At 43.2% G+C, this 22,264-nt stretch overlaps 1 protein-coding gene and 1 long non-coding RNA gene across 2 annotated transcripts; both read right to left on the bottom strand.

Annotated features, from left to right (window-relative positions):
* On the bottom strand, positions 1 to 3,276 carry LOC307016111 (uncharacterized protein). Its single transcript, XM_079645142.1, has 9 exons — positions 3,238 to 3,276; positions 2,906 to 3,020; positions 2,387 to 2,504; positions 2,215 to 2,306; positions 1,656 to 1,773; positions 1,457 to 1,558; positions 1,185 to 1,358; positions 543 to 719; positions 1 to 314 (listed from the first exon to the last, which is right to left on the bottom strand). The coding sequence occupies exons 3-9, from the start codon at positions 2,397 to 2,399 to the stop codon at positions 76 to 78; spliced, it is 915 nt and encodes a 304-aa protein (XP_079501268.1). The 5' UTR covers positions 2,400 to 2,504; positions 2,906 to 3,020; positions 3,238 to 3,276; the 3' UTR covers positions 1 to 75.
* A 151-nt stretch (positions 3,277 to 3,427) lies between these two features.
* On the bottom strand, positions 3,428 to 6,268 carry LOC307016112. The gene is made up of 5 exons (XR_013801768.1): positions 5,868 to 6,268; positions 5,692 to 5,766; positions 5,128 to 5,523; positions 4,237 to 4,940; positions 3,428 to 3,648 (listed from the first exon to the last, which is right to left on the bottom strand). It is a non-coding gene; the product is annotated as an uncharacterized lncRNA (long non-coding RNA).
* Between the last annotated feature and the right edge of the window lie 15,996 nt (positions 6,269 to 22,264).

Below are 22,264 nucleotides of genomic sequence, written 5' to 3' on the forward strand. Positions count from 1 at the left end.
GTTGACATGCATACAACACAATAGACTTGTTAAGTCCTGTTCGTTGTCCTGTTTGTTGTCCTCATCACCGTCCTGTTAGTTGTCCTCATCACCGTCTTGTTCGTTGTCCTCATCACCGTCCTCATCACCGTCCTGTTCGTCGTCCTCATTACCGTCTTCAATGTCTTCCTCCATCATGAGAAAAGACGAGTCCGAGCCAATACAGCTGTAGGTGCTGGTGACTCTGCTCAGTTTCTGCTCCAGAAGATATTGATGGTGTAAAATACAGCAGTGCAGTCCCCTGTATCCCTCTTCTGTTATATCGCTTGGAGAAACTAAAATAAAAAGACAAAATGACAGTCTATGTAAGGTAACTTTTAGTTAGCATTGATGTTGGTTGCATATAAGCAATTTTAATGTTTAACTCCGAGGCTGTATATTAGCTAAAAAGATTTTGTGATTCAGAAAAAATGCAATCATTACAGGTGCTATTCAGTGATAGACATTTGACACTGGGAGGGGGGCAGTGGCAAATGTTATAAATCGGTATTTGTGGAATATACTTTGGTTCCTGATGTCGTCTTTTGTCTGATGAAGGAGGTGGTCCAGTTTGTCCAGTGCCTGCCTCTGATTTTGACAATGCTGGGTCATCTCCTTCACAATGATGACTTTCTCCTCTTCCATATGCCTGACCAGCATAACCTGGTCAATAAGTCGCCTCTTTGTGCGCAGGTTCACCACTATAATTGAAAAAACACAAAATATAACAACAACAATGGTAAGGCTAATAAAACAAATAATATCAGTTTGTATTCAATCTTTTTAACTTAAATTGACCAAAACCTTAAAATCTGGTAAAAAGAAATTCAACCTCGCCGCTTGCTGAATTTTTTCAATTCTGTCTATGTTGGCAGAATTACATTCAGTATGTCTTGAGATTCAACATTAGTATGCAGTTCAGGGTGTTCAGGAAGGGTTTTACTGTTTCCATAGATGTGCCTGTCCCAGTGAGACTAGACTATTAAGACTTGATAGGGCAACATCATACAGACCTTTCAATATAATTATTTCAAAATGATTTGTTGTGATCATGATGATTTGTGACACCTATGTTGATAGCTCTGTCTTACATTGGTGATTGTATTCTAGTACTTCAACTGAATTTATGGAATATCTAGGGCAAACAAAAACAAGTTGTTTCTTACCATCTCCTTGCGCCTCCCACGGCAGAATGACATCCTCAGACAGACCGCATGCTGCTTCTGTGTCAATTTTCTCTGAACAGGCATCAATGGTGTTGTACTGCAGTATCCTCTCTCTGAGTTTCTTCTTGAGCTCTGTCAGTCTTCTCCGTTTGCGTTGCCTTGTTTGGTTGCTGTCTGTAAAGTAAAACAAAATACAAATAAACTAATATTAGTAATACAAACAACAACAACAAGGAACAAATATTGTTTCTAGATAACGTAATAATAAATACCATTTTGTCGATAGAGGTCGTGTTTCTTTCTTCGGAGGGAATAAATAATTTCATCTATTTCTCTCTGGAGCTCCTCCTGGCTACTCTGGGCTCCATGTTTCTCTTGAAAACAGAAACAACAAGGTGTAATCATAAAACATGAAGCCAAATGTTTGGAAATATGGAACCAAATCTATACCACAGTGATCATATAACATACCAGTGGCTGCCCATTGCTTGACCTCCAACACCCACTGCTCCGTGTCCTCCAGGGAGATGTTCAGCTCTTGCTTGAGACTCTCAAGATTGTCCACTTCAGTTTGTGCTCTCTGTGTAGTCTGTTTAGAATGTTTAAAAGGAAAAAGTGAATCTGCGTTCCAGTTGGTTGAGAAGGTTGTTTTTTACTGAATTCCTTTATGCACATTAACTGACCAGACAACAACATGAAATGCTAAACACCTTCTCTTCAAGGTTGGCAAGTATCACCTTAGTGTCCCTTTTTTTTCAAGATCAAGCAGGATTAACATTATTATTATTATTATTATTATTATTATTATTATCCAGAAATTCAGATGAATCAACCTATAGTGCTTTATTAAAAACAAACAGAACAGAGACTCTCTTGGCAGAACAGTGTGCCATGGCAGCACCATCATAATTAAATGATTGCAAAATACATTCAATTCAACAACATGTAGCTAAGGATGGTGTTAAATTACTACAACAAGAAACTCGGATATTCTTAATATACATTTTGAAATGCAGCATGGACGTCTTACTTTGACAAATCTCTTTGAGAGTGTCTTGTGGAGATTCTCCACCGTCCTGTGGTTCCATTGCATAGCCAGCACGGTTATCATATCTGCTCTAGCTGTAAACACAAAAACATGAAAATTCATATGAGCTTTACAATGTGGCACTACTTAAAACTATTTGTTTTTCTCTACCAACCTGATTTGGTCATTTATTTTGTTGTCAGAGCTGCCCTTGAGAGGAAGCTGTTAACCTGTTCCACTTCCTCGCCGACAGTATTTCCAGCTCCTTCCTGGCTTCTGCCACCCCACTTGACCTGCTCAGAATCATAAACAATGAGATCTAGCTATTTAGTTCAATATTATAATTTCTTGTACTGTACATCTTTAGTTAACATCAGTGTCAGGAGCAATTTCAGAAAGTTAAAATGTTCTGAGATTGAATTATGCTTTGAACTACAATGTCACAACTGCAGTTATTTGAAGCTCTGTTCATTCATTATTTCTACAGTGCGGATATATTTACTAAAATAAACATAATGGGTTTTGGAAGCCTATCCTTGTGACAGTCTGTTTTGTAACAATTTTGTCAACATTTGTAACTATTACAATTATTCCACAGGCTTGAATAAAATATACTACATGGTATTCTTATGTGCACTACAATTTGTAAAACATTTGAATCTAGTGACACAAATGTTTAACTTGCATACTGTACCTCGCATTTGCCTGTGTGGGCCTTGGCGTGCATTACAGAGAGAAAAGGTTTCATCTCTGTAAGTGGTTGGAGCTCAGGCAACTTTTCTGCCATCTTCTCCAAATAAGGCCAGTACCTGTAATGACAAAATCAATTAGCTTTTCCAGTTGCATGATGGCATAATAGTAAAAAGATAAACCAGGTCCTTAAAATTACCAGTACAATCCTTGTAACCAACATCAGCATTTATCCAAATGAATGCTTTTTTTGCTTTATATCTACTGGATGTGCAAGAATTAAATAGATAACACGTTTCCCACAAACACTTCCAATTTTGCAATAGTTATAACTACCTGCAGGCAACATCCATACAAAAGAATGTTGCATTCGCAACTTCAGCCAGCTCCTTCTGCAGGAACATTGGGTAGGCATATATTTCACCACGGTAGTGATTTTGGCCTTGTAGCAAGATGCCATGTCTGCACACAGCTATTTGCAGGCCTTCCTCATCCACCTTGGCCCTGGACTTGTGTGAGGTTTCTCTGCAAGCTGTGAATGTTGCCGGTCCACAAACATCACGACCACTTTTCTGAAATAGACACAATCTGTTACATTTAACCCTGTGCTAAGAAAAATAAATAAAGGGTTAGGGGATTGAATAGATTCTTACAATCGTCATCTGGCTCCTGATTTTATCGACAAAGGCAGACACTTTACTGTCCTGGGCAATGAACAGTCCATCAAATAGAGACGGTTCATCTGTCCTGCGAAATTCGAGAAAGAAATTGTAAGCAACATTATCATACATACATAAGTTTGATTGTGTCCTCTATTTAATGTGGCCAATTTGCTTTTGCCATAACATTTTCATAAATGTGGAAAAGGTCTTTGTGAATTTGATCTGTAATTCTGTGTAAAGTCTTTTGTCACCATTATTTAACATTAGTGAAAAGTTTACTGACTTCTTGTAAAAAGGTAAAAATAAAAGTACATCCTTTATATTGCTGGGCATGTAATAGGGCAGAGGAAGGCATAGAAAAAGGTTCCTGGGCAATTTAATACATTTTTCATGAAGCGATTATATCCAAAACTGGTTCTTAGCTCCAACATATCCAACTAACGTCAACCATTTAACATTTTAAAGTTGAGTTAACTTTACAGGCGTCATATAAAATAATGTTTATGAATTGGATTTATATAATTATGTGTAATTTCAAACCAACTATTGTTTTCTGATGGTCTACAAACTTTGGAAAAGAAATTGCAGAGTTGGGGAAAGTTAAACATTTCAGCAAAGACATTCAGCTTAGTCAATAAAACAACAACTAAAATGAGAATATGATTTCACTGACCCTCTGGACTTCTTGAAGCGATAATGCTTTCTATTGCCATCTACAGCAATAGCCAGCATGTCAGGTGTGCATGCTGGGCATTTAAAGGGCTCCACCAGGCACAGATCTTCTTGTCTGTAATTACAGAAGGCAAACTCCCGAAAGACTCTGTGGAAGGTATCGCTACAGATTCTGCCTGTCTGGAAACAAGAATGGTATTCATTTGGTTAATTAAAAGTTTGGTATTCAAAAATCTTGAAAAACACATTTTATTCTTACCCTTCCTGTGGAAAACGATCGATGTTCAAGCATTTTTATAAATACTTGTTGGGATAATGCTGGGCTGGCCAATGTCATTTGCTCGAATGATGTGAACACATCAAACTTAAAAATAATTTTGCAGCTGTCGGTTGCTGGCCAGTATTTGTATCCCAGCAAGTCACCTATGCTCGGGGACCATTTGGCGGAACAAATTGGACAGCACACAGAAGGCAGACGAACGTTGTATGGACCTGAGAAAAAATATAAATGTGCAATTTGACAGCTATCTATGCAATGTAGGACGAAAGTATAATAGTAATCCTCTATTTCTGCTTGATCGTCTTCTGGTGGCAACAAACCAATGATAGTCACCAACACGGTCTGCTTTCCTGGGATGATGGTGAAATCTTGGCTTGGACCACAGAAGCAGATTTGGGATGGTGGAGGAATTGGAAGCAGACACACTGCAGCAAAGACAATTTCAGAGATTCATATGCATGTTAGGACATATTAGGACATGTAGTCAATACAAATTGAGACATTTTAACAGTTAAAGCAAACTTCCGACATGGTGAAAATGATGCCGCTGTATATGTAGTGCACATTAGGAAACCATGGTAAGGGAATATGTAATACATTATTTGAACCCACCTTGTTCACAGAGTCCATATTGGCCACTTTCATGCACAACCACTAAGGATGTGGGAGGAATAGGTCTGTAAAACCCATCAAACATGGCTTCCCTGTCATGGAAGACATGTTTACCATGGATAATAGGGTCACATGCCGGACAAAGAAAGGGAGTTCCTGGTGGAACACAGTCCAAGCACCGGACCACAGCATCAGCAGTTTTGCATTGGAGACAGGAACGTGTAGTGACAATCTCTGCAGCCAATTTCAAATTAAGGAGCTCTGGCATTGCAGCTCTGAATTTTTGTTCACGTTTCAACTGTCTTTGGGTCCATGTTGATGCAGTGGGTGTTTCTTCTGATGATGCAGGGACAGTGAGAGAACCCAACAGGTTTCTCAGTGTCTGAAGATGTTGATCTAAAATAACAAAATATAAAACAAATCATGGAATTTAGTTTAATTAAAAAAAGATATTCCATACATGGCTTTTCACTTTACAATGTATCATGAACAAAGCTATTACATACTAAAAACAATTACCTACATTTCAAGTTGAAGGATAATTTAAGAATTCATTGTGCATACCAAGACTTGGGACCTGTAGAGGAATCTCATGTGTCTCCTCGACCTCTGGGGACTCCTGAGAGCTGGAAGGTTTAACTGCATAAAACAAAGTACGATGATATGGGAAACATTATTGTGGACCGACCAACGACATTAAAACTTAATGAAACACTAGAACTAGATTATATTTTACAGACCAGATCGATTCTTATTCCAATGTTGGGCTATAATGTTCCCATCCAGGTCCCTCTTCCTCCAGGAAACATTTGATCCTTGCGTTATTTTCTTTGGTTTCTTTGGTATCTTAATATATAAATATATAAAAGAGATTATATATTTCCCTTAATTGTTGCACACACATCTTTGTAATGTGTGTGTCTTTTATCATTTGAGTAAATGTTATAATACATATTTGGATAATGTTGTACTTGCCTTATTTGCCAACTCATCTGCGAGGGCATTCCCTATCTCTAGCCATTCATTCAGTTGCTTGGATGCCATTTTTAAGTGAGGATAAAAAGGGCAACAACAAACAAAGGATGAACTGACATACAGGGAGGAAGAAAAAGACAAGAAAACGAGAGGGGTGAAAGAGAGTAGGAAGAGGAATATGGCTCTGAAAAGAACCGTTGATTTTTTTATGATAATAGGCTACTTCAAATAATTGAATTGATAGATGACCTGAAAAAAACCAAACAGATGAACTCAGATTAGCTGTGCTGCCATGTAATTTAATTGTTGCTTCATAAATAAGCATTTGCCAAAATAAAACTACAGGCACCAAAATCAATCAAGTCCCAGGTAAATCAGTAATTACAGGGAAATATATTTCTCTTTTTAACTAGATGTGATGCTTTCACAAAACTTAAGTTGAATTAGCGAATGTTTAAAGTAGTAAAACAACTATGACCTGATGATATTCAAGTGTTGAACTTACCCTAACTATCATTAATGCAACATGTTAGGTGACATTTAGAAGAAAAAAAAAGTGTGTGCATTATGAAAAGCGCCATGTAAATGTCAACTATTATTATTATTATTATTATTATTAAAATGCCATTTCCTTTCGCATTGTTTACGGTCATATCATGTCCTGGTCTGGTTAGCTGAATATACATACTTTTGCCATTGTTATGTGTTATGTCACGTGCTACCAAGGGTTTTGTTTTTAGGCAAGATTTTAGCTCCTTTTGTGCCAAGGAGAAAACTCTCCCTACAACTTGTTGTAGACGAACCTTCTTATATTGCAATACATATCCGTTAGCGCATATAAGCTAAGCGCTAACCTTTACAGCCATGCTATTGCTAACAACAAGCATTCGCCTATACTGCCTATGCCACGGGCCAGCCCTAAAACGTAAAACTGAAATATCGTGGTTAAACATGATTAGTAGAAAAACGACAGGATTAATTAAAAGCGTAAACAAATCAAATGAAATACAGAAATCAGATTTACCACTTGTAAAGCTCTGACGCTCTTTAACAATTCTTCTTCTTCTTCTTCATCTTCTTCTTCTTCATCTTCATCTTCTTGGCTCGTCGCACTTTTATTGATGCGCAAGGTTAAAGTTCACGGGATTACGATCGTGACAAAACGTGACAAAAGGTCGTAATAAACTGCTGCTAGAAATGAATAGGGGGAAAGCTACGTGGCTATGGGTCGTAATATCGTGATCAACACTGCTTAAACAATCGACCTATTTGGTCGTTTTTTGTAGGAGTACAGGCTGAGGGATGAGCCTGCTGACCTCCAATCCTTAATCTCCTTGGTGTTTCGTCTCAACAGCCAGCTGTGGGAGCGCCGTGCGGAGCGAGCGCAGCGTTCACATTTTGCTTTGCCAAGTAAGCCAAACATCTCACCCCAGTTTGCCCCCTCCCAATCCAGACCTTCTGGCTTCACCTCACCACCTCGCGTGCCCACCTTTGCTAAGGAGGAAGCAATGCAGTTGGGACGAGCCAGATTATCCCCTGAGGAGCGCCTTCGACGTATGAGGTCTGGAGAGTGCCTGTATTGTGGTAAAGTTGGGCATCTCCTTTCTGGCTGTCCTGTCCGCCCAAACGCAGGGGCTCGTCAGTGAATTTGGGGGTCTTGACGAGTCCACAACCTACACCTATTGTAGCCCCAACTTTGAGCCGTTTTCTGATTCCTGCCAGACTTTGTGCTAACTCTCAGACCTTGCCCCTCTCTGCCCTCATTGACTCTGGTGCTGAGGACAGTTTTGTGGACTTTGAACTAGCCAAGCAGCTGGGTCTAAACTTGGAAACATTACTGGAACCTTTGACTGCTTATGCCTTAAATGGTAAAAGCATTTCAAGGGTTACACAGCAGACTCAACCCGTAACCCTGTTAATTTCTGGAAATCACAGAGAAGAAATTCAATTTAAGGTTATTTCCGCCCCTGCAACCCCTTTGGTTTTTGGTTACCCATGGCTTTGCACCCACAATCCGCATATTGATTGGGCAGGAGGAAGAATCATAGAATGGAATCAGTCGTGCCACCTTAACTGTTTACAGTCTGCTGTGCCTCCCGTTCCTGTAGACCAGTGGTCACCAACCTTTTTAAGCCCAAGATCACCGACCTCGGCCTAGGTGAAAGGCGAGATCTACCTATTGCAGAATTGAGTGAAAAAGACGGCCCAGACAGTGCTTCCAATTTGAGGCCTTTTATATAGGCTAATTGCATCTGAATTACTGTTACAATGAAGGCTCCATAATCAGCTCACGGCATATAGGCAGGGGTAAAGTGTTATTGGGGTGCGGACCTCACCTCCTCTAGGGGGGTCCTCACCTCCTCTAGGGGGGTCCAGGGGGATGCTCCCCCGGGAAGATATTTTTTTAAATATTGAAGTTGAAAGCATCAATCTGGTGCACTTTGAGAGCAACATGAAGAGTTCTATGGATACCTCTCTCAGCACCCATATGAAACAGAACTGTAAACAGATTTTCTTTTTCTTTATGGATATTTTACAAATCACTCCCCTTTTAAACTGTATTCTTGTTTTACTGACATACTGTATAGTAGGCTATTTCATACCTGTTTTTCATTTCTTCTCTTATTGTTTGTATAACTATAATGATCATATGAAGGTGTGCCGTGGAAATAATCTTTTGAATAATTTGTGACAAAACCGTTCTAAACACTCAGAGAGTCCTTTAGCTCACCTGAGCCCCTCAGTCTGACAGGAGAGGACCCTCCTCCAGCTTGTTGTGGAAACAGCTCCTTATGTCCGTCAGTTAGTTAGTGCAGCTAGCTAACCAGATGCTAACATCACGGTCCCCGCTAGCACCTGTCCCTCTCTCTCCCTCTCTCCCTCCCTCCATCACACTAAATGCGCTATTGCCACACACACACAGCCGAGCTTGAATGACACAAGCACACGTGTATTTCCATGCAACTCTCTGATTCGTGTGGTGGCTTGCCTCTGTTGCGTTCAGTGAACACGGGAAATTACAGTCCTGCCGTTGTCTCTTGTGTCATGATGAGGTTCACGGTTAATGTATTATATTATTGAAGTGTCTCAAATATACGTCAATCAAGTGGCACCTGCTAACGGGGTGGTGGATGATAGGTTTACATCTAAAAACGTATTTTTCAAACATTATTTTAATTACATTTTTCTTTCTTTTGTTACTTTTTTTTTTAACGGTCCGCGATCTACCCGCACCACACTCGCGATCGACCGGTCAATCGCGATCGACTGGTTGGCGACCACTGCTGTAGACCCTATGCCTGCTCCATGTGTCTCAGCTAATGTAGACTTATCTGGTGTTCCTGAGGTTTACCACAAACTGAGTCGGGTCTTCGACAAGGATAAAGCTCTCTCTCTCCCTCCTCATCGCCCCTATGATTGTCCCATCGATCTGCTACCTGGGGCTCCTTTACCTACCAGCAGACTTTATAATCTGTCTCGACCAGAGAGAGAGGCCATGGAGAAATATATCGGTGACTCCCTTGCTTCTGGAATAATTCGTCCTTCTTCCTCCCCTCTGGGTGCTGGGTTTTTCTTCGTGGACAAGAAGGATAAATCACTCCGACCCTGTATTGACTTTTGTAGGTTAAATAACATCACAGTTAAAAACAAGTATCCACTTCCCCTGATTAACTCAGCTTTTGAACCTCTCCAAGGTGCCACCATCTTCTCCAAACTCGACCTCAGAAATGCATACCACTTGGTTCGAATTTGCCAAGGAGATGAGTGGAAGACAGCCTTCAACACCCCCCTTGGTCACTTTGAATATCTCGTCATGCCCTTTGGACTCTCTAATGCCCCAGCTGTTTTCCAGACCCTTGTAAATGATGTCCTACGAGATTTCCTCAACCGATTCGTTTTTGTTTACATCAACGACATTTTGATCTTTTCCAAGAGCCTGGAGGAACATCAGGACCACGTCAGTCAGGTTCTACAGTGGCTGCTTGAGAACAAGCTGTTCGTCAAGGCTGAGAAATGCGAGTTTCATCAGGAACGAGTCCGTTTTCTTCGTTACATCATCAGGCAAGGCAAGTTGGAGGCAGATCCAGGAAAGATTCTAGCTGTCTCTGAGTGGCCAGTCCCCACAACTCGGAAGGAGCTGCAGAGGTTCCTGGGTTTTGCCAACTTCTATCGCCGGTTCATCAAGAACTATAGCAAGGTAGCAGCTCCACTCTCCAGTCTCACTTCTGTCAAAGTCAAGTTTTCCTGGACAACAGATGCTAACAATGCCTTTCTTCTCCTCCACTCCCTGTTCACTTCTGCCCCCATTCTCATCCGGCCGGACTCAAGCAAGCAGTTTGTTGTTTAGGTAGATGCATCCAACATTGGGGTTGGCGCTGTTCTGTCCCAGACTGCAGGGCCAGACAATAAGCTTCACCCTTGTGCTTTTTTCTCTCATCGTCTTTCTCCTGCTGAGAGAAATTATGATGTGGGAAACAGAGAACTTCTGGCGGTGAAGATGGCATTGGAGGAGTGGCGACAATGGCTTGAGGGCAGTGAACAGCCTTTTCTTGTTTGGACTGACCACAAGAACTTCGAGTACATCCAGTCAGCCAAACGACTAAACTCCTGGCAAGCCAGATGGGCCCTCTTTTTTGGTCGTTTCAATTTCTCCCTGACATTTCGCCCTGGTTCGAAGAATGCTAAGCCTGATGCCCTGTCCAGATCGTTTCCTTCTGAGGGTCCTGTAACCTCCTTGGACTCTATTCTCCCCTGGCGTTGTGTGGTGGGTGCCCTCACCTGGGAGATCAGTAACTCGATCCGGGAGGCGCTTTTGGAGCAACCTGACCCTGGTAGCGGTCCGCCTAATCGTCAGTTTGTCCCCAACTCAGTCCGTTCCCAAGTTCTGCAGTGGGTCCACAGCTCCCGTTTTGCCAATCACCCAGGGCCAACCGCACACTCTCCCTTCTCCGGAGACATTTTTGGTGGCCAACAATGGACAAGGACACTAAGGAGTACATTTCAGCCTGTACTACATGTGCTAGGAGCAAAGCCTCTCATCAGAGACCTGCAGGATTGCTTCAGCCCCTTCCAATGCCTAGTCGACCCTGGTCACACATAGCACTAGATTGTGTCACCGGCCTACCTCCCTCACAAGGAAACAATACTGTTCTAAACATTATTGACCGTTTCTCCAAATGTGCCCATTTTGTAGCTCTGCCCAAGCTCCCCTCAGCCCTGGAGACTTCTCGCCCAGCATGTTTTCCGCCTGCATGGAATCCCGGCTGACATCGTCCCCGACCGTGGCCCTCAGTTCACCTCTCAGGTCTGGAAGAATTTCTGTCTTTTACTTGGTGCATCTGTCAGTCTAACCTCTGGTTACCATCCCCAGTCAAACGGTCAAACTGAAAGGGCCAATCGAGACCTGGAAACAACTCTCCGCTGTGTTGCCAATCACAATCAATCTAACTGGAGCTCCCTTCTACCTTGGGTTGAGTACTCCTTCAATTCACTCACGTCTTCAGCTACTGGTCTCACCTTTTGAAGCCTCCTCCCAACCTCCCCTGTTTCCTGAGGAAGAGAGTGAATTAGCAGTTCCTTCCGTCCAGCAACACATTCGACGGGGCCTTAAGATTTGGAGGGACAAAACCAACGGTCAGCCAACCGTCACAGACATGCCGCTCCCCCTTACACCCCTGGACAATCTGTTTGGTTGTCTTCCAAGAACATCTCCCTCCTCACAGACTCTAAAAAGCTGTCCCCTCAGTTTCTCGACCCCTTCCTTATTGAGCGCATCATTAACACCTCTGCTGTCCGCTTGAAGCTCCCCAGTACCATGAAGATTCATCCCACGTTTCATGTGTCCCAAATCAAGCCAGTCCACACCAGTGACCTGTGCCCTCCAACCGTTCCCCCTCCTCCCCCAGAGTCGTCGATGACCATCCTGCTTACACAGTGCGTCGGCTCATGGATGTCAGGCGCCGGAGCAGGGGCTTTCAATACCTGGTTGATTGGGAGGGTTACAACCTGGAGGAACATTGCTGGGTGCCTCGGTCACGCATTATGGACCCTGTCATGGTGAGGGAGTTCCACAGGGCACACCCTGACAAGCCTGGTGGTCGCCAGGAGGCTCCCATTGAAGCGGGGGTACTGTGAGGATTTGCAGTTCTCCCTCCTTCTTCTCCCCTTTGTTTTGTGTTTGTCTGTCTTCTTGGCTGGGCGTGGCTGACCCACTTCTGTTTCCCGCCAACTCATCTCCTCAGCTGTTGCTCATCATCCGGATTACAACTACTCACCTTCACCTGCATATATACCCGGTTCCTCCATCCAGTATTCACCAGTTCGTCGTTTCACCACGCTGGTAATACGACTTGGTAAATTAGCTGTAGCTAAACTATACTCTCTGTGTTCGTGTAATCCTTACCTTTAGTCAAGTTCATTATAACTTAATTTTTTTTCACTTGTGCTCTCTCTGTCCAGTATCCGTCTGACTACTCCTCTGCTTGCCACGTCCAGCCATCAACCCCTCGTCTGTGTTCCTCCGTGCTTCCACGCACACCGGCTCAAGCCTGTCTACTCTCGCCGGCTCTGGATCCCCGGCTCTCCTCGCCGGTGTTTTCCCCGTGCTTCCACGCACACAAGCTCCAACCGGGTAACTCTCGCCAGCTCAGAATCCTCGGCTCATCTCGCCAGCGTACCTCCGTGCTTCTCCGCACCTCCGCACCTCCGCTGGTGATAAACCCTGGCCCCGGGATTAATAGTCCAGCAGCAAGTCCTCAAAAAAGGCTTTAGTTTTCGAGATACCCCTACCCGAGGTAGAAAAAATGACAACAATGATTTTTCTTATCTTTAAGGTCTCCCATTAATGAAATTGATTGTTGTCAAATTTTATTTTGGGGGAAAACATGTTTTTTGGGTTGTTCTTTAGAACTACCCCAATCCCTGAAAAAGAGCCAAATTAGACCAGGCTGAATATGGGAAAGGTGACAAGAAAGCCCATAACTTGAGAATGGCAACTCTTTTCCTCTTCAGATTTGCTGAGGCATGAACCAGGTGGCTGTCCTACACCACCAAATAGTCAGACAATTATTTAACAAAAAAAATACTGAATTATAGTCCTGTAAACTTAGCTTTAGTTTAGACGGAAATTGTACTTTTTGGTGATAGGAACATAGGACTCAATCACTTTTCCCTCATTTATCAGAAATCCCTAAAAAATATACCATTACTGAATTGTCTAGGGTGCTATTGAACACTAACCAGTAGTTGTATGGAAGTATCTGGTACAGTTCCATTGCAAATGAGATTTCTTTAGACATAGGCCTACCTCTTCTCTGGTACAGGTAAATTCCGAATGGGGTATACGTGGCACAATAGCCTATAAGTTAAGAATGCTCCCTCTGATGGTCATTATATTTGGAGAGGGAAATACCAGGTGGCTGAACTACATCACCAAATAGTCAGGATAAGAGTAACCCAATACAATCAAGTGTATTAGTTCTAAATTGCAAGCCTCTAAAACATAGGTGTAAATAGTACAGGTTTTATTGAAACTGGAACCTTAATTCAAAATACAGTATACAAATCATCAAAATATGATGTGAGAGGTCAAGTATATAGATTAGGGCTGTCAGTTGATTAAAATATTTAGTCCATAGTTAATCGCGATTAATCGCACTTTTTTTATCTGTTCTAAATGTACCTTAGAGGAATATTTTTCTTATCAACATATGAGTGGAAAAATATGCTTTTTGCAAATGTTTATTATCATTTGAACAATGACAAATATTCTCATGAATATTAAACACAACAACCTCTGAACATTCCAAATATTAGCCTCAATTCAATCTGGAACCTCTTTCATACAATAATACAATACAACGTGTGTGCGTGTGTGTGTGTGTGTGTGTGGGAGGGGGGGGGTGTGTGTGATGGATCGTTGGAGCTATGTGCAACTCAAGGCATAGGCTCGAACAGGAGCTGCCTGGGGGGTATACTACGAAGCAGGATTTTCGCTTAGCCGGCTAACTTCAGGGAAAACTCGGGCTCTCCGGTCCTACAAAGCTGGTTCTCTTTTTAGCAGACTAGATCTCCATGGTAACTTATGCTGAGGGGCTAACCTGCCCCGGAGCAGGTTAGGTTGCAGGCTAAGAGATCAACTCAGTGAAAGCACTGCCTGCTGACCAATCAGAGCTCCGTTTGCGGAGTTTAAAGCGATCAAGTCACATTACAGGAGAAAGGAAATACAGGAAAACTGCCGTTGCAGGAAAGACGGTCGGCAAAAATCACAGACTGTGTGAACGTGAACATTAATAGAATATCACCTCCCATCTTCAGAGCAATCTGACTATTATAACATTCGCGTTAAGAAAGCTTACTTAAATATCTGCCACAACATAAGTAACCGGATCAAAGTAACAGTACAGTCCGCGGCATATCACATCATAATGTATCATATTTCCTTATCTGAGTCAGCTGAGCCGTATCTGGCCTCACAACACTCACAGTGTCACATAGGCTACTGTGCAGAAGTATTATTTTAAGCAACACATTAAGTTGACGAAACACTTGAGTCAAATGTAATTAAAGTCAGATCGTGTCTTAGACGGGGCAGTGATATCATAAACCTGTTAATGTACGCATTCAAGCCCTTTTTCTTTTACCAGCTGTATTCACCTTGCAGGTGCTGCTATGTGGCTTTGATCCTTGATAAAGTGTTTAAGTCAATGTTTAAAGTTTAACGTCTTCATATTTGTCCAATTATATAGTTGACTTTTCATTCAGGAAATATGACGCGCTGCGCTGTCAGTATGCTTATCCATGTTTGTGATTGGTTGAATGCTCCAAATACCACCCCTTTCATGTGAACGCGCACCTAACTAGATAGGGTATGGCTGGCTTGAGCGATCCACTTTATAACCCGTGTCATAGTACCATTTAGCGAGAGAGCGTATGTTATCACCAGATGCTAACAACAACAACAACAATACACGTAAGGTCTTTCTCTCGCGCCACACATACACACACCCTCCCAGTCCTCCCGATGGCCAGTCGGTGCCTGCCGGTGAGTGTGGAAGTGTGGTCTGCCGCAAGCGGACGGCAGGAGCGGGGCTGTCAGCATCAGCTTGTAGATGGTATTTTAAACTCGTTATTAACGCGTTAACTTGACAGCCCTAATATAGATACTAGAATATAGTGTTAAATGTCAGGTTCCTCAGAAATGTTAGGGGACACATTTTGACATTCTGCACAGCAGGTGCAGAACTCCGTAGGCTATAGGGAAGGCCAACAGAGAGGCACTGGCATTTTCCGCTCTCTCCACACTTTGCATCTTTGCAATACAAGTGAGTAATGTCTCTCACTTCTGTAGGTGCTGGGGGTTTTGTAAATAGCACTGGTTGAATAGCCCCATCTCTGACAATCCACCCCTTGCCAACAGGACTCCATAACAAGGGTTTGGGTTCGGGCTGTGACACCATATAGCAGAAGCGCAAAGACTCTTCCAAGCTGGCAGAGAGTCCAAATTGGGCCAGATCTTTGAGCTCACTGAGATGGGTCTTGAGTTTGGTAAATGCTGTTGTCTTTCCTATTCTGTACAAACTACTTGTTGTGCCACAGCCAGTGAGTGCATGACATGCTGGTAGACATCATTGTAGTTGCCGCCCAGCTTCAGGACCATCTCCAAATAAACGGCCTCTTTGAGAAATTCCAGTCCGGTTTCCGTTCCGCCCACAGCACTGAAACAGCTCTGGTCAGGGTCACAAACGACCTGCTGATGCTGATTGTCTTTCCTATTCTGTACTACTTGTTGTGCCACAGTCAGTGAGTGCACGACATGCTGGTAGACAGTTAGACATGTCTTTTCAAATTTTCTCACATATGGTGTTGATGGGGACAGATCTCTCTCTCATTCCATGGCCTGCATGCATGAACACTAGACATGAACCAAACATGTATTTGCTTGCATTTATATGAGCAGTACTTCCACACCTGTGTCATCAGACCTCACAATGATGCGGGAATATGACTCTGCAAGATGTATGTCATGGAGCACCATCCTTGTGTCCAGGGGCGGACTGGCCATCTGTAGAATCTGGAGAACCACAGAACGGCCGGTCGTCAAGGGCCGTTGACGGCCGGCCGGCCCTTTAAAAAAAAAAATGGTTTAACGTCATCTAAGTTGCGCTGACGGCCGACAGAGGGGGACAGCGGCCGCTTATGCAGTTGTGTGGTTGTTATCTGTCAAATAATCACACACGAAGAAGAAAAAAGACCGGCCACACGAAGAGAAGGGATTAGACGCCGCGACAGACAGGGGGAATGAAAAAACATGGATAAAAATCAAAGAAAACGAAAAGAAAAAGGTGGGGCCGAGAAGGCAAGAGAAAAAAAGGTGAAGTCACTCGCAGGTGAAGCATATAGGCTAAATGTCGCAAATTGAAAGACCTTTTTGGCAGCAGCGCTGCTAATTATTCTGCCGGCCCATCTCTCCCCCATTCTCATTGAGTATTTTACAAAGAGTGAAACAAGGCCCCTCTAGATGTTATGGTGAAACAGTAGACTGCACTCTCTGTTGCGAGAGGAGGCTAGCCGAAATTGGCTTCCCTTGGTGAAAGAAAATTGAGGAATTGACCAATCAGATGAGGCTCACGTCATGCCTCACAATCCAATCAAATCGCATCAACTTCAGTTCATATTGTAACTGTCAACTGCCCTTAAAAAGTAGCAAGCAACTGAAGCAAGAGCAATTATGGAGGGTGGAGATTTTGAGTATTTCATCAAAAACTTATTGTACTAAACTTCCGCTACAGCAGCAACTAAAAATGAAATCTGATGACAGGCTAATGCCCAAACTGGAGCTGTGTACAGAGAGGAAAAAAGGAGCAAATCGGACGTACAATTTTAAACAGCGGATTTCTAACATTTGACATTTCATGTGGCCGGACTGGGTCAGTTTCCAGGGCTGAATTTTAGTCCCAGTCCGCCCCTGCTTGTGTCTGCCTCCTCCTGATCACTGTACAGTGATGTCAAACTGCAGACTCCTGCTGTGCAGATGCTCTTCACCTCCTCCCCTTCGTCAAATCCTGAGTGTAGTCTCTGTGGGGCAGCGGTGACAATGTAGTTGCTCACAAACATGCACAGTGCAGTCTTGTTTGCACTACTCCTCAAGTACTTCCTGTAGTTTGGGACATTTGTTTTGCTTTAGGTTATAACACTTGTGTTATTCTTCAGAGCTGGGTCCTCATTACAGATCTGCACTTTTTCCTAAACATTTGTTTTTAGGCCTTTCTTAAAGGCTTCAGTGGTCTGTGGAGTCCTCAGGTGGTCTAGGAGGGAATTCCACAGGTGAGGAGCAGCTGCACAGAAAGCCCGATCCCCGATTGTGCGGAGTTTGGTCCTGGAGGGGCGAAGCAGATGGTTTGTTGTGGAACGGAGGTTGGTGTGGAGGTTTGTGATGTGAGTAGTTATTTTAGCATGGACCAGTTATTCAGCATCTGACAGGAGTTTTGCAATGTTCCCGAGGTGGTAGGAGGTTTTGCACAGGTGTTTGATGTGGGTGTCAAAGGTCAGATGTCGTTCAAATCTTACACCCAGGTTGGTAACTGATGTGGAGAGGGGTATGTTTTGGCCAGAAAAGGTGATGTGGGTTATGGGGGATGGCTGGACCTGGTTTGGTGTGCCAACTAAAATAGCTTCTGTTTTGGAGCTATTGAGCTGCAGGAAGTTTTGTTGCATCCAAGCCTTTATCTCCTCAATGCAGGTTTTAAAGGATGTTGATGGGAACGGTGATGATGATGGTGACAGTGAGGATGCATGTGGGATAGGATCTGTCTTTATATATACAGTAGCTGCATGTCATCAGAGGACCGACCCCTAAGGGACACCACAGGTGACAGGGTGTGTCTGGGACCTTGCACCTCCCAAGGAGACGTACTCTGTTCTTCCAGACAGGTAGGACTGGAGCCAGCTCAGGGCGGAGCCAGAGAGTCTGACGGTGTATTGGAGGCGCTGAAGGAGGATGTTATGGCCAACAGTGTTGAATGCTGCAGTCAGATCCAGGAGGATGAGGAGAGATGGGGAACCAGTGTCAGCCGCCATCAACAGGTCGTTTGTGACCCTGACCAGAGCTGTTTCAGTGGGCGGAACGGAAACCGGACTGGAATTTCTCAAAGAGGCCGTTTAGTTGGAGATGGTCCTGAACCTGGACTACAAGGATGTCTACCAGCATGTCATGCACTCACTGGCTGTGGCATAACAAGTAGTTTGTACAGAATAGGAAAGACAACAGCATTCACCAAACTCAAGACCCCCATCTCAGCGAGCTCAAAGATCTGGCCCCATTTTGGACTCTCTGCCAGCTTGGAAGAGTTTTTGCCAGTCCCATGAAAATTGGCGCTTGGATGAACTGAGGTTCATAATTGCATCAACAACAGATGCAGCCTCAGAAAATCTCCCTCCAACAGAGGATGTATTTCAACAACATGTACAAAGAGCAATGTTTTAGACAGCGATATGGTGTCACAGCCGAACCCAAACCCTTGTTATGGAGTCCTGTTGGCAAGGGGTGGATTGCCAGAGATGGGGCCATTCGACCAGGGGACACATTGACAGAATGTCAAAATGTGTCCCCCTAACATTTCTGAGGAACCTGTCCATTTAACCTATATTCTAGTATCTATATACTTGACCTCTCACAGAATTATTTGATGATTTGTATACTGTACTTTGAATTAAGGTTCCAGTTTCAATAAAACCTGTACTATTTACACCTATGTTTTAGAGCAGGGGTCGGCAACCTTTTTGATATGAAGTGCCATTTAAAAAAAAATTGTTATCAGCTTGCCAACAATCGGAATTATAAACGGGGGGGGGGGGGGGGGGGTGAGGGAGCTTGACGCTCGTGAACTATCAGCAGGAGGGCGGGGGGAGCCTCGCTGCGGGGAAGCAGTGTGTGGACCTGTCAGCACAACTTATGATGCAGAATTTAACAAATACATTTAAATAATTGGTTTAAACGGCATAATAATAAGGACGATCGTCCGTTCTGTGATTCTCCAGAACACACATGTTATGATATTAGGGTCATGCAGAGTGAGAGTGAGACGAGATCGCTGTCGCTTTAAGAGAGAGAGAGAGAGAGGGGTGTGGCTTGTGTTTGTGGATGGTAGAGCGAAAGTGAGGGAACGCGTGTATGTTTCTGGAAGTGAAACGAGGAAGCAGAAAAAACAGAGGTCTGTGATGTATTTTGTGAAACAGAAGAACAGCTAAATAAATGCAACGGCCTCCCAAGAAGAGCTCACCTCTCTCCAGTCATTTAAGCTAAAGTGGGTTATTGAACCTGAAGCTTGTTGCTTCCAGTGGCGTTTTCTCCCGGAGGCCAAGGAAGCCAGGCTTCCCCTGTTTTTTCTGATTGTAGTTATTATTTAAATAAATAAATAAAAACACTTTGTTTTGTTTCGGTAATTCTCCTTTGCTGTGTGTTCCTGCCGGACCGTCTCTCCGTCTCTCTCCCATTCTCATTGAGTATTTTACAAAGAGTGAAACAGCGCCCCTCTAGATGTTATGGTGAAACAGTAGATTGCATTCAGTGTTGCGAGAGGAGGCCAGCCAAATCTGGCTTCCCTTGGTGAAAAAAAATGGAGGGATTGACCAATCAGATGAATTTTTTCTCACGTTCATGTAAGAGATCAGCACTACTGTCTGAAGTTGATCGAGCTGTGCGTGTACCAGGGGGTTCTGCTGTGAGGTGGAACTTTAAAAGCCGCGCAGTACAGGCCATCCATGAATGACGCGGGTCGCTCTGTATCGCTTTTGACAGGATAATGACAGAGCAGGGATGGGACAAAGAGACCATTGCACAGAGTGCTTCCTTGAAGCAGAAACTTGAGGATTTGGACTCCATACATTAATAAGAAATGCTTAAATTAATAAGACGAGAGTTTCAGCTGGAGAGTGCATGCGGACCTGTCGGTCAGATAACAGGCGTGTAAAAGTCCTGCATCTGTATGATACAAATGTGTGTAAAATGTTACCGGGCGCTGAAATCACTCATCTTGTTACGTTATTGACCACCCCCCCCCCCCCCCCCTCCAAAAAAATTGGCTTCCCCTAAATGTTTCCCCACGCCACGCTACTGGTTGCTTCTGCCCTCCTCGACTACGGTCTGGGAGCCGACAGGAAAGTTCAACACACAGATGGCCAGTCCGCCCCTTTGTAGCATATTATTTCGATGAGAGATGAGCAGACCGCCACTGGGCTTTCAACTAAATACAGCCACGCAAAAACTGCAGCATTTGTACAGCTCCTTATGGGTACTGCAATTAGCGAAGTGCTTTCCTCCGTGGTGAAACGATCAGCACTGCACCACGGAGGAAAGCCGCAGAAAGTCGCCTGGAGTTAAAGAGAGCGGGGCTGCGTTACGTGCATGGCTTCCTTCTGCAGGTAACGGGGAGACGCGCTCTGGCGGCGGTCTCGTTCAGGATCCGAAAATACAATTTAAATATTTTGCAAACTTATTCATAGTGTGCCACTGGTTACGGTCCCGCGTGCCAATGCTGGCACGCAATTTAGAACTAATACACTTGATTGTATTGGGTTACTCTTATTCTGACTATTTGGTGATGTAGGTCAGCCACCTGGTATCTCCCTCTCGAAATATATTGACCATCAGAGTATGCATTCTTAACTTATAAGCTATTGTGCCACTTATCCCCCATTCGGAATTTGACTGTATCAGAGAAGAGGTAGGCCTATGTCTAAAGACATCTCATTTGCAATAGAACTGTACCAGATATTTCCATACAACTACTGGTTAGTGTTCAATAGCGCCCTAGACAATTCAGTAATGGTATATTTTTTAGGGATTTCTGTTTTTCTGATAAATGAGAGAAAAGTGAGTCCTATGTTCCTATCACCAAAAGTACAATTTCCGTCTAAACTAAAGCTAAGTTTACAGTACTATAATTCAGTATTTTTTTCGTTAAATAATTGTCTGACTATTTGGTGATGTAGGACAGCCACCTGGTTCATACCTCAGCAAACCTAAAGAGGATCAGAGAGGTCACTCAAGTTATGGGCTTTCTTGTCACCTATCCCATATTCGGCCTGGTCTAATTTGGTCTTTTTCAGGGATTGGGGTAGTTCTAAAGAACAACCCAAAAAACTTTTTATCCCCCAAAATAAAATTTGACAACAATCAATTTCATTAATGGGAGACCCTAAAGATAAGAAAAATCATTGTTGTCATTTGTTCTACCTCGGGTAGGGGTATCTTAAATCTGAGGGCTCTTTTTTTTCTCTTTTTGTCTCCTGAAGGGTTTTTTTGGTTAATAAACCTTTTTTACCACATAAACTCTGTCTCCTCATCCCTGGTGTTCAGCATTGTGAGTTCAATTCTGTAAGCTCCCGGAGAGCGTAACACTAGTAGTTAATAAAAATCAATAATATCTAAACAAAATATTACTACTAACTTTATTGTGACATTAAAACAGAACGGTAAAAGAATAGTTTCCAGTCTATTCTGAGGCCCAATCTCTATAGATAAATTAAGAACTACGACAGATGTGAAATATTTAATGCAGCCGAACCATTTATTACAATGCATTCATTTGATGACTTTCAAAGAGTATAGCAAGCACTGCTGAATAAAGTATGATTTTATCTTTTATGAAATGTTTTTTTTAATATGCAGTTGGAGGTCAACCAATCACAGAGCTTGAGGACTAATCACGGGGTTTGTCAAGCAAAGCACATGGTGTAGTCCCAAACAATAGCTGAGGATTATGGGTAGTGTAGTGTCTTCTGCCATCCTAAAAAATACAAAAGCATTGTACACAATTTAAACCAATCAATGTTGTGTAATTAACAAGGATAATCTGGTGTTTTTGAGTTGATGAGTAGTGCAAATATCACTGTAAAATCAATCGACAGTAAAGAGAATACTTACTTCCGGGTGTAAAATCCTCAGTTATCCAATGGGAATGGAGGCTCACATTGCCTTTAACTGCCACCGACATGGACCGCTGCGGTGCTTCCCTGAGCGTCAAATACCGCCGCCGATCGGAATACATTGCAATCAGTTGAAAGCTCTTTGCGTCAGTTTATGAAGCTGAAGAAGACTCGGCGCATCACAACTGCATGCCAAAGGACCCTGACCAAGCATTTTCCAGATGTTAACTGTGAA

The sequence above is a fragment of the Notothenia rossii genome (assembly GCF_949606895.1).
Source record: "Notothenia rossii genome assembly, chromosome: 8".
Classification (NCBI taxonomy): Eukaryota; Metazoa; Chordata; class Actinopteri; order Perciformes; family Nototheniidae; genus Notothenia; species Notothenia rossii.

Excerpts from the sequence above, each read along its gene's own strand:
- LOC307016111 (XM_079645142.1), bottom strand. Across the intron at positions 1,359-1,456 it reads CGACCTCTATCGACAAAATG|ACAGCAACCAAACAAGGCAA; the intron begins GTATTTATTATT and ends TTTACTTTACAG. Across the intron at positions 720-1,184 it reads GTGGGAGGCGCAAGGAGATG|TGGTGAACCTGCGCACAAAG; the intron begins GTAAGAAACAAC and ends TTTCAATTATAG.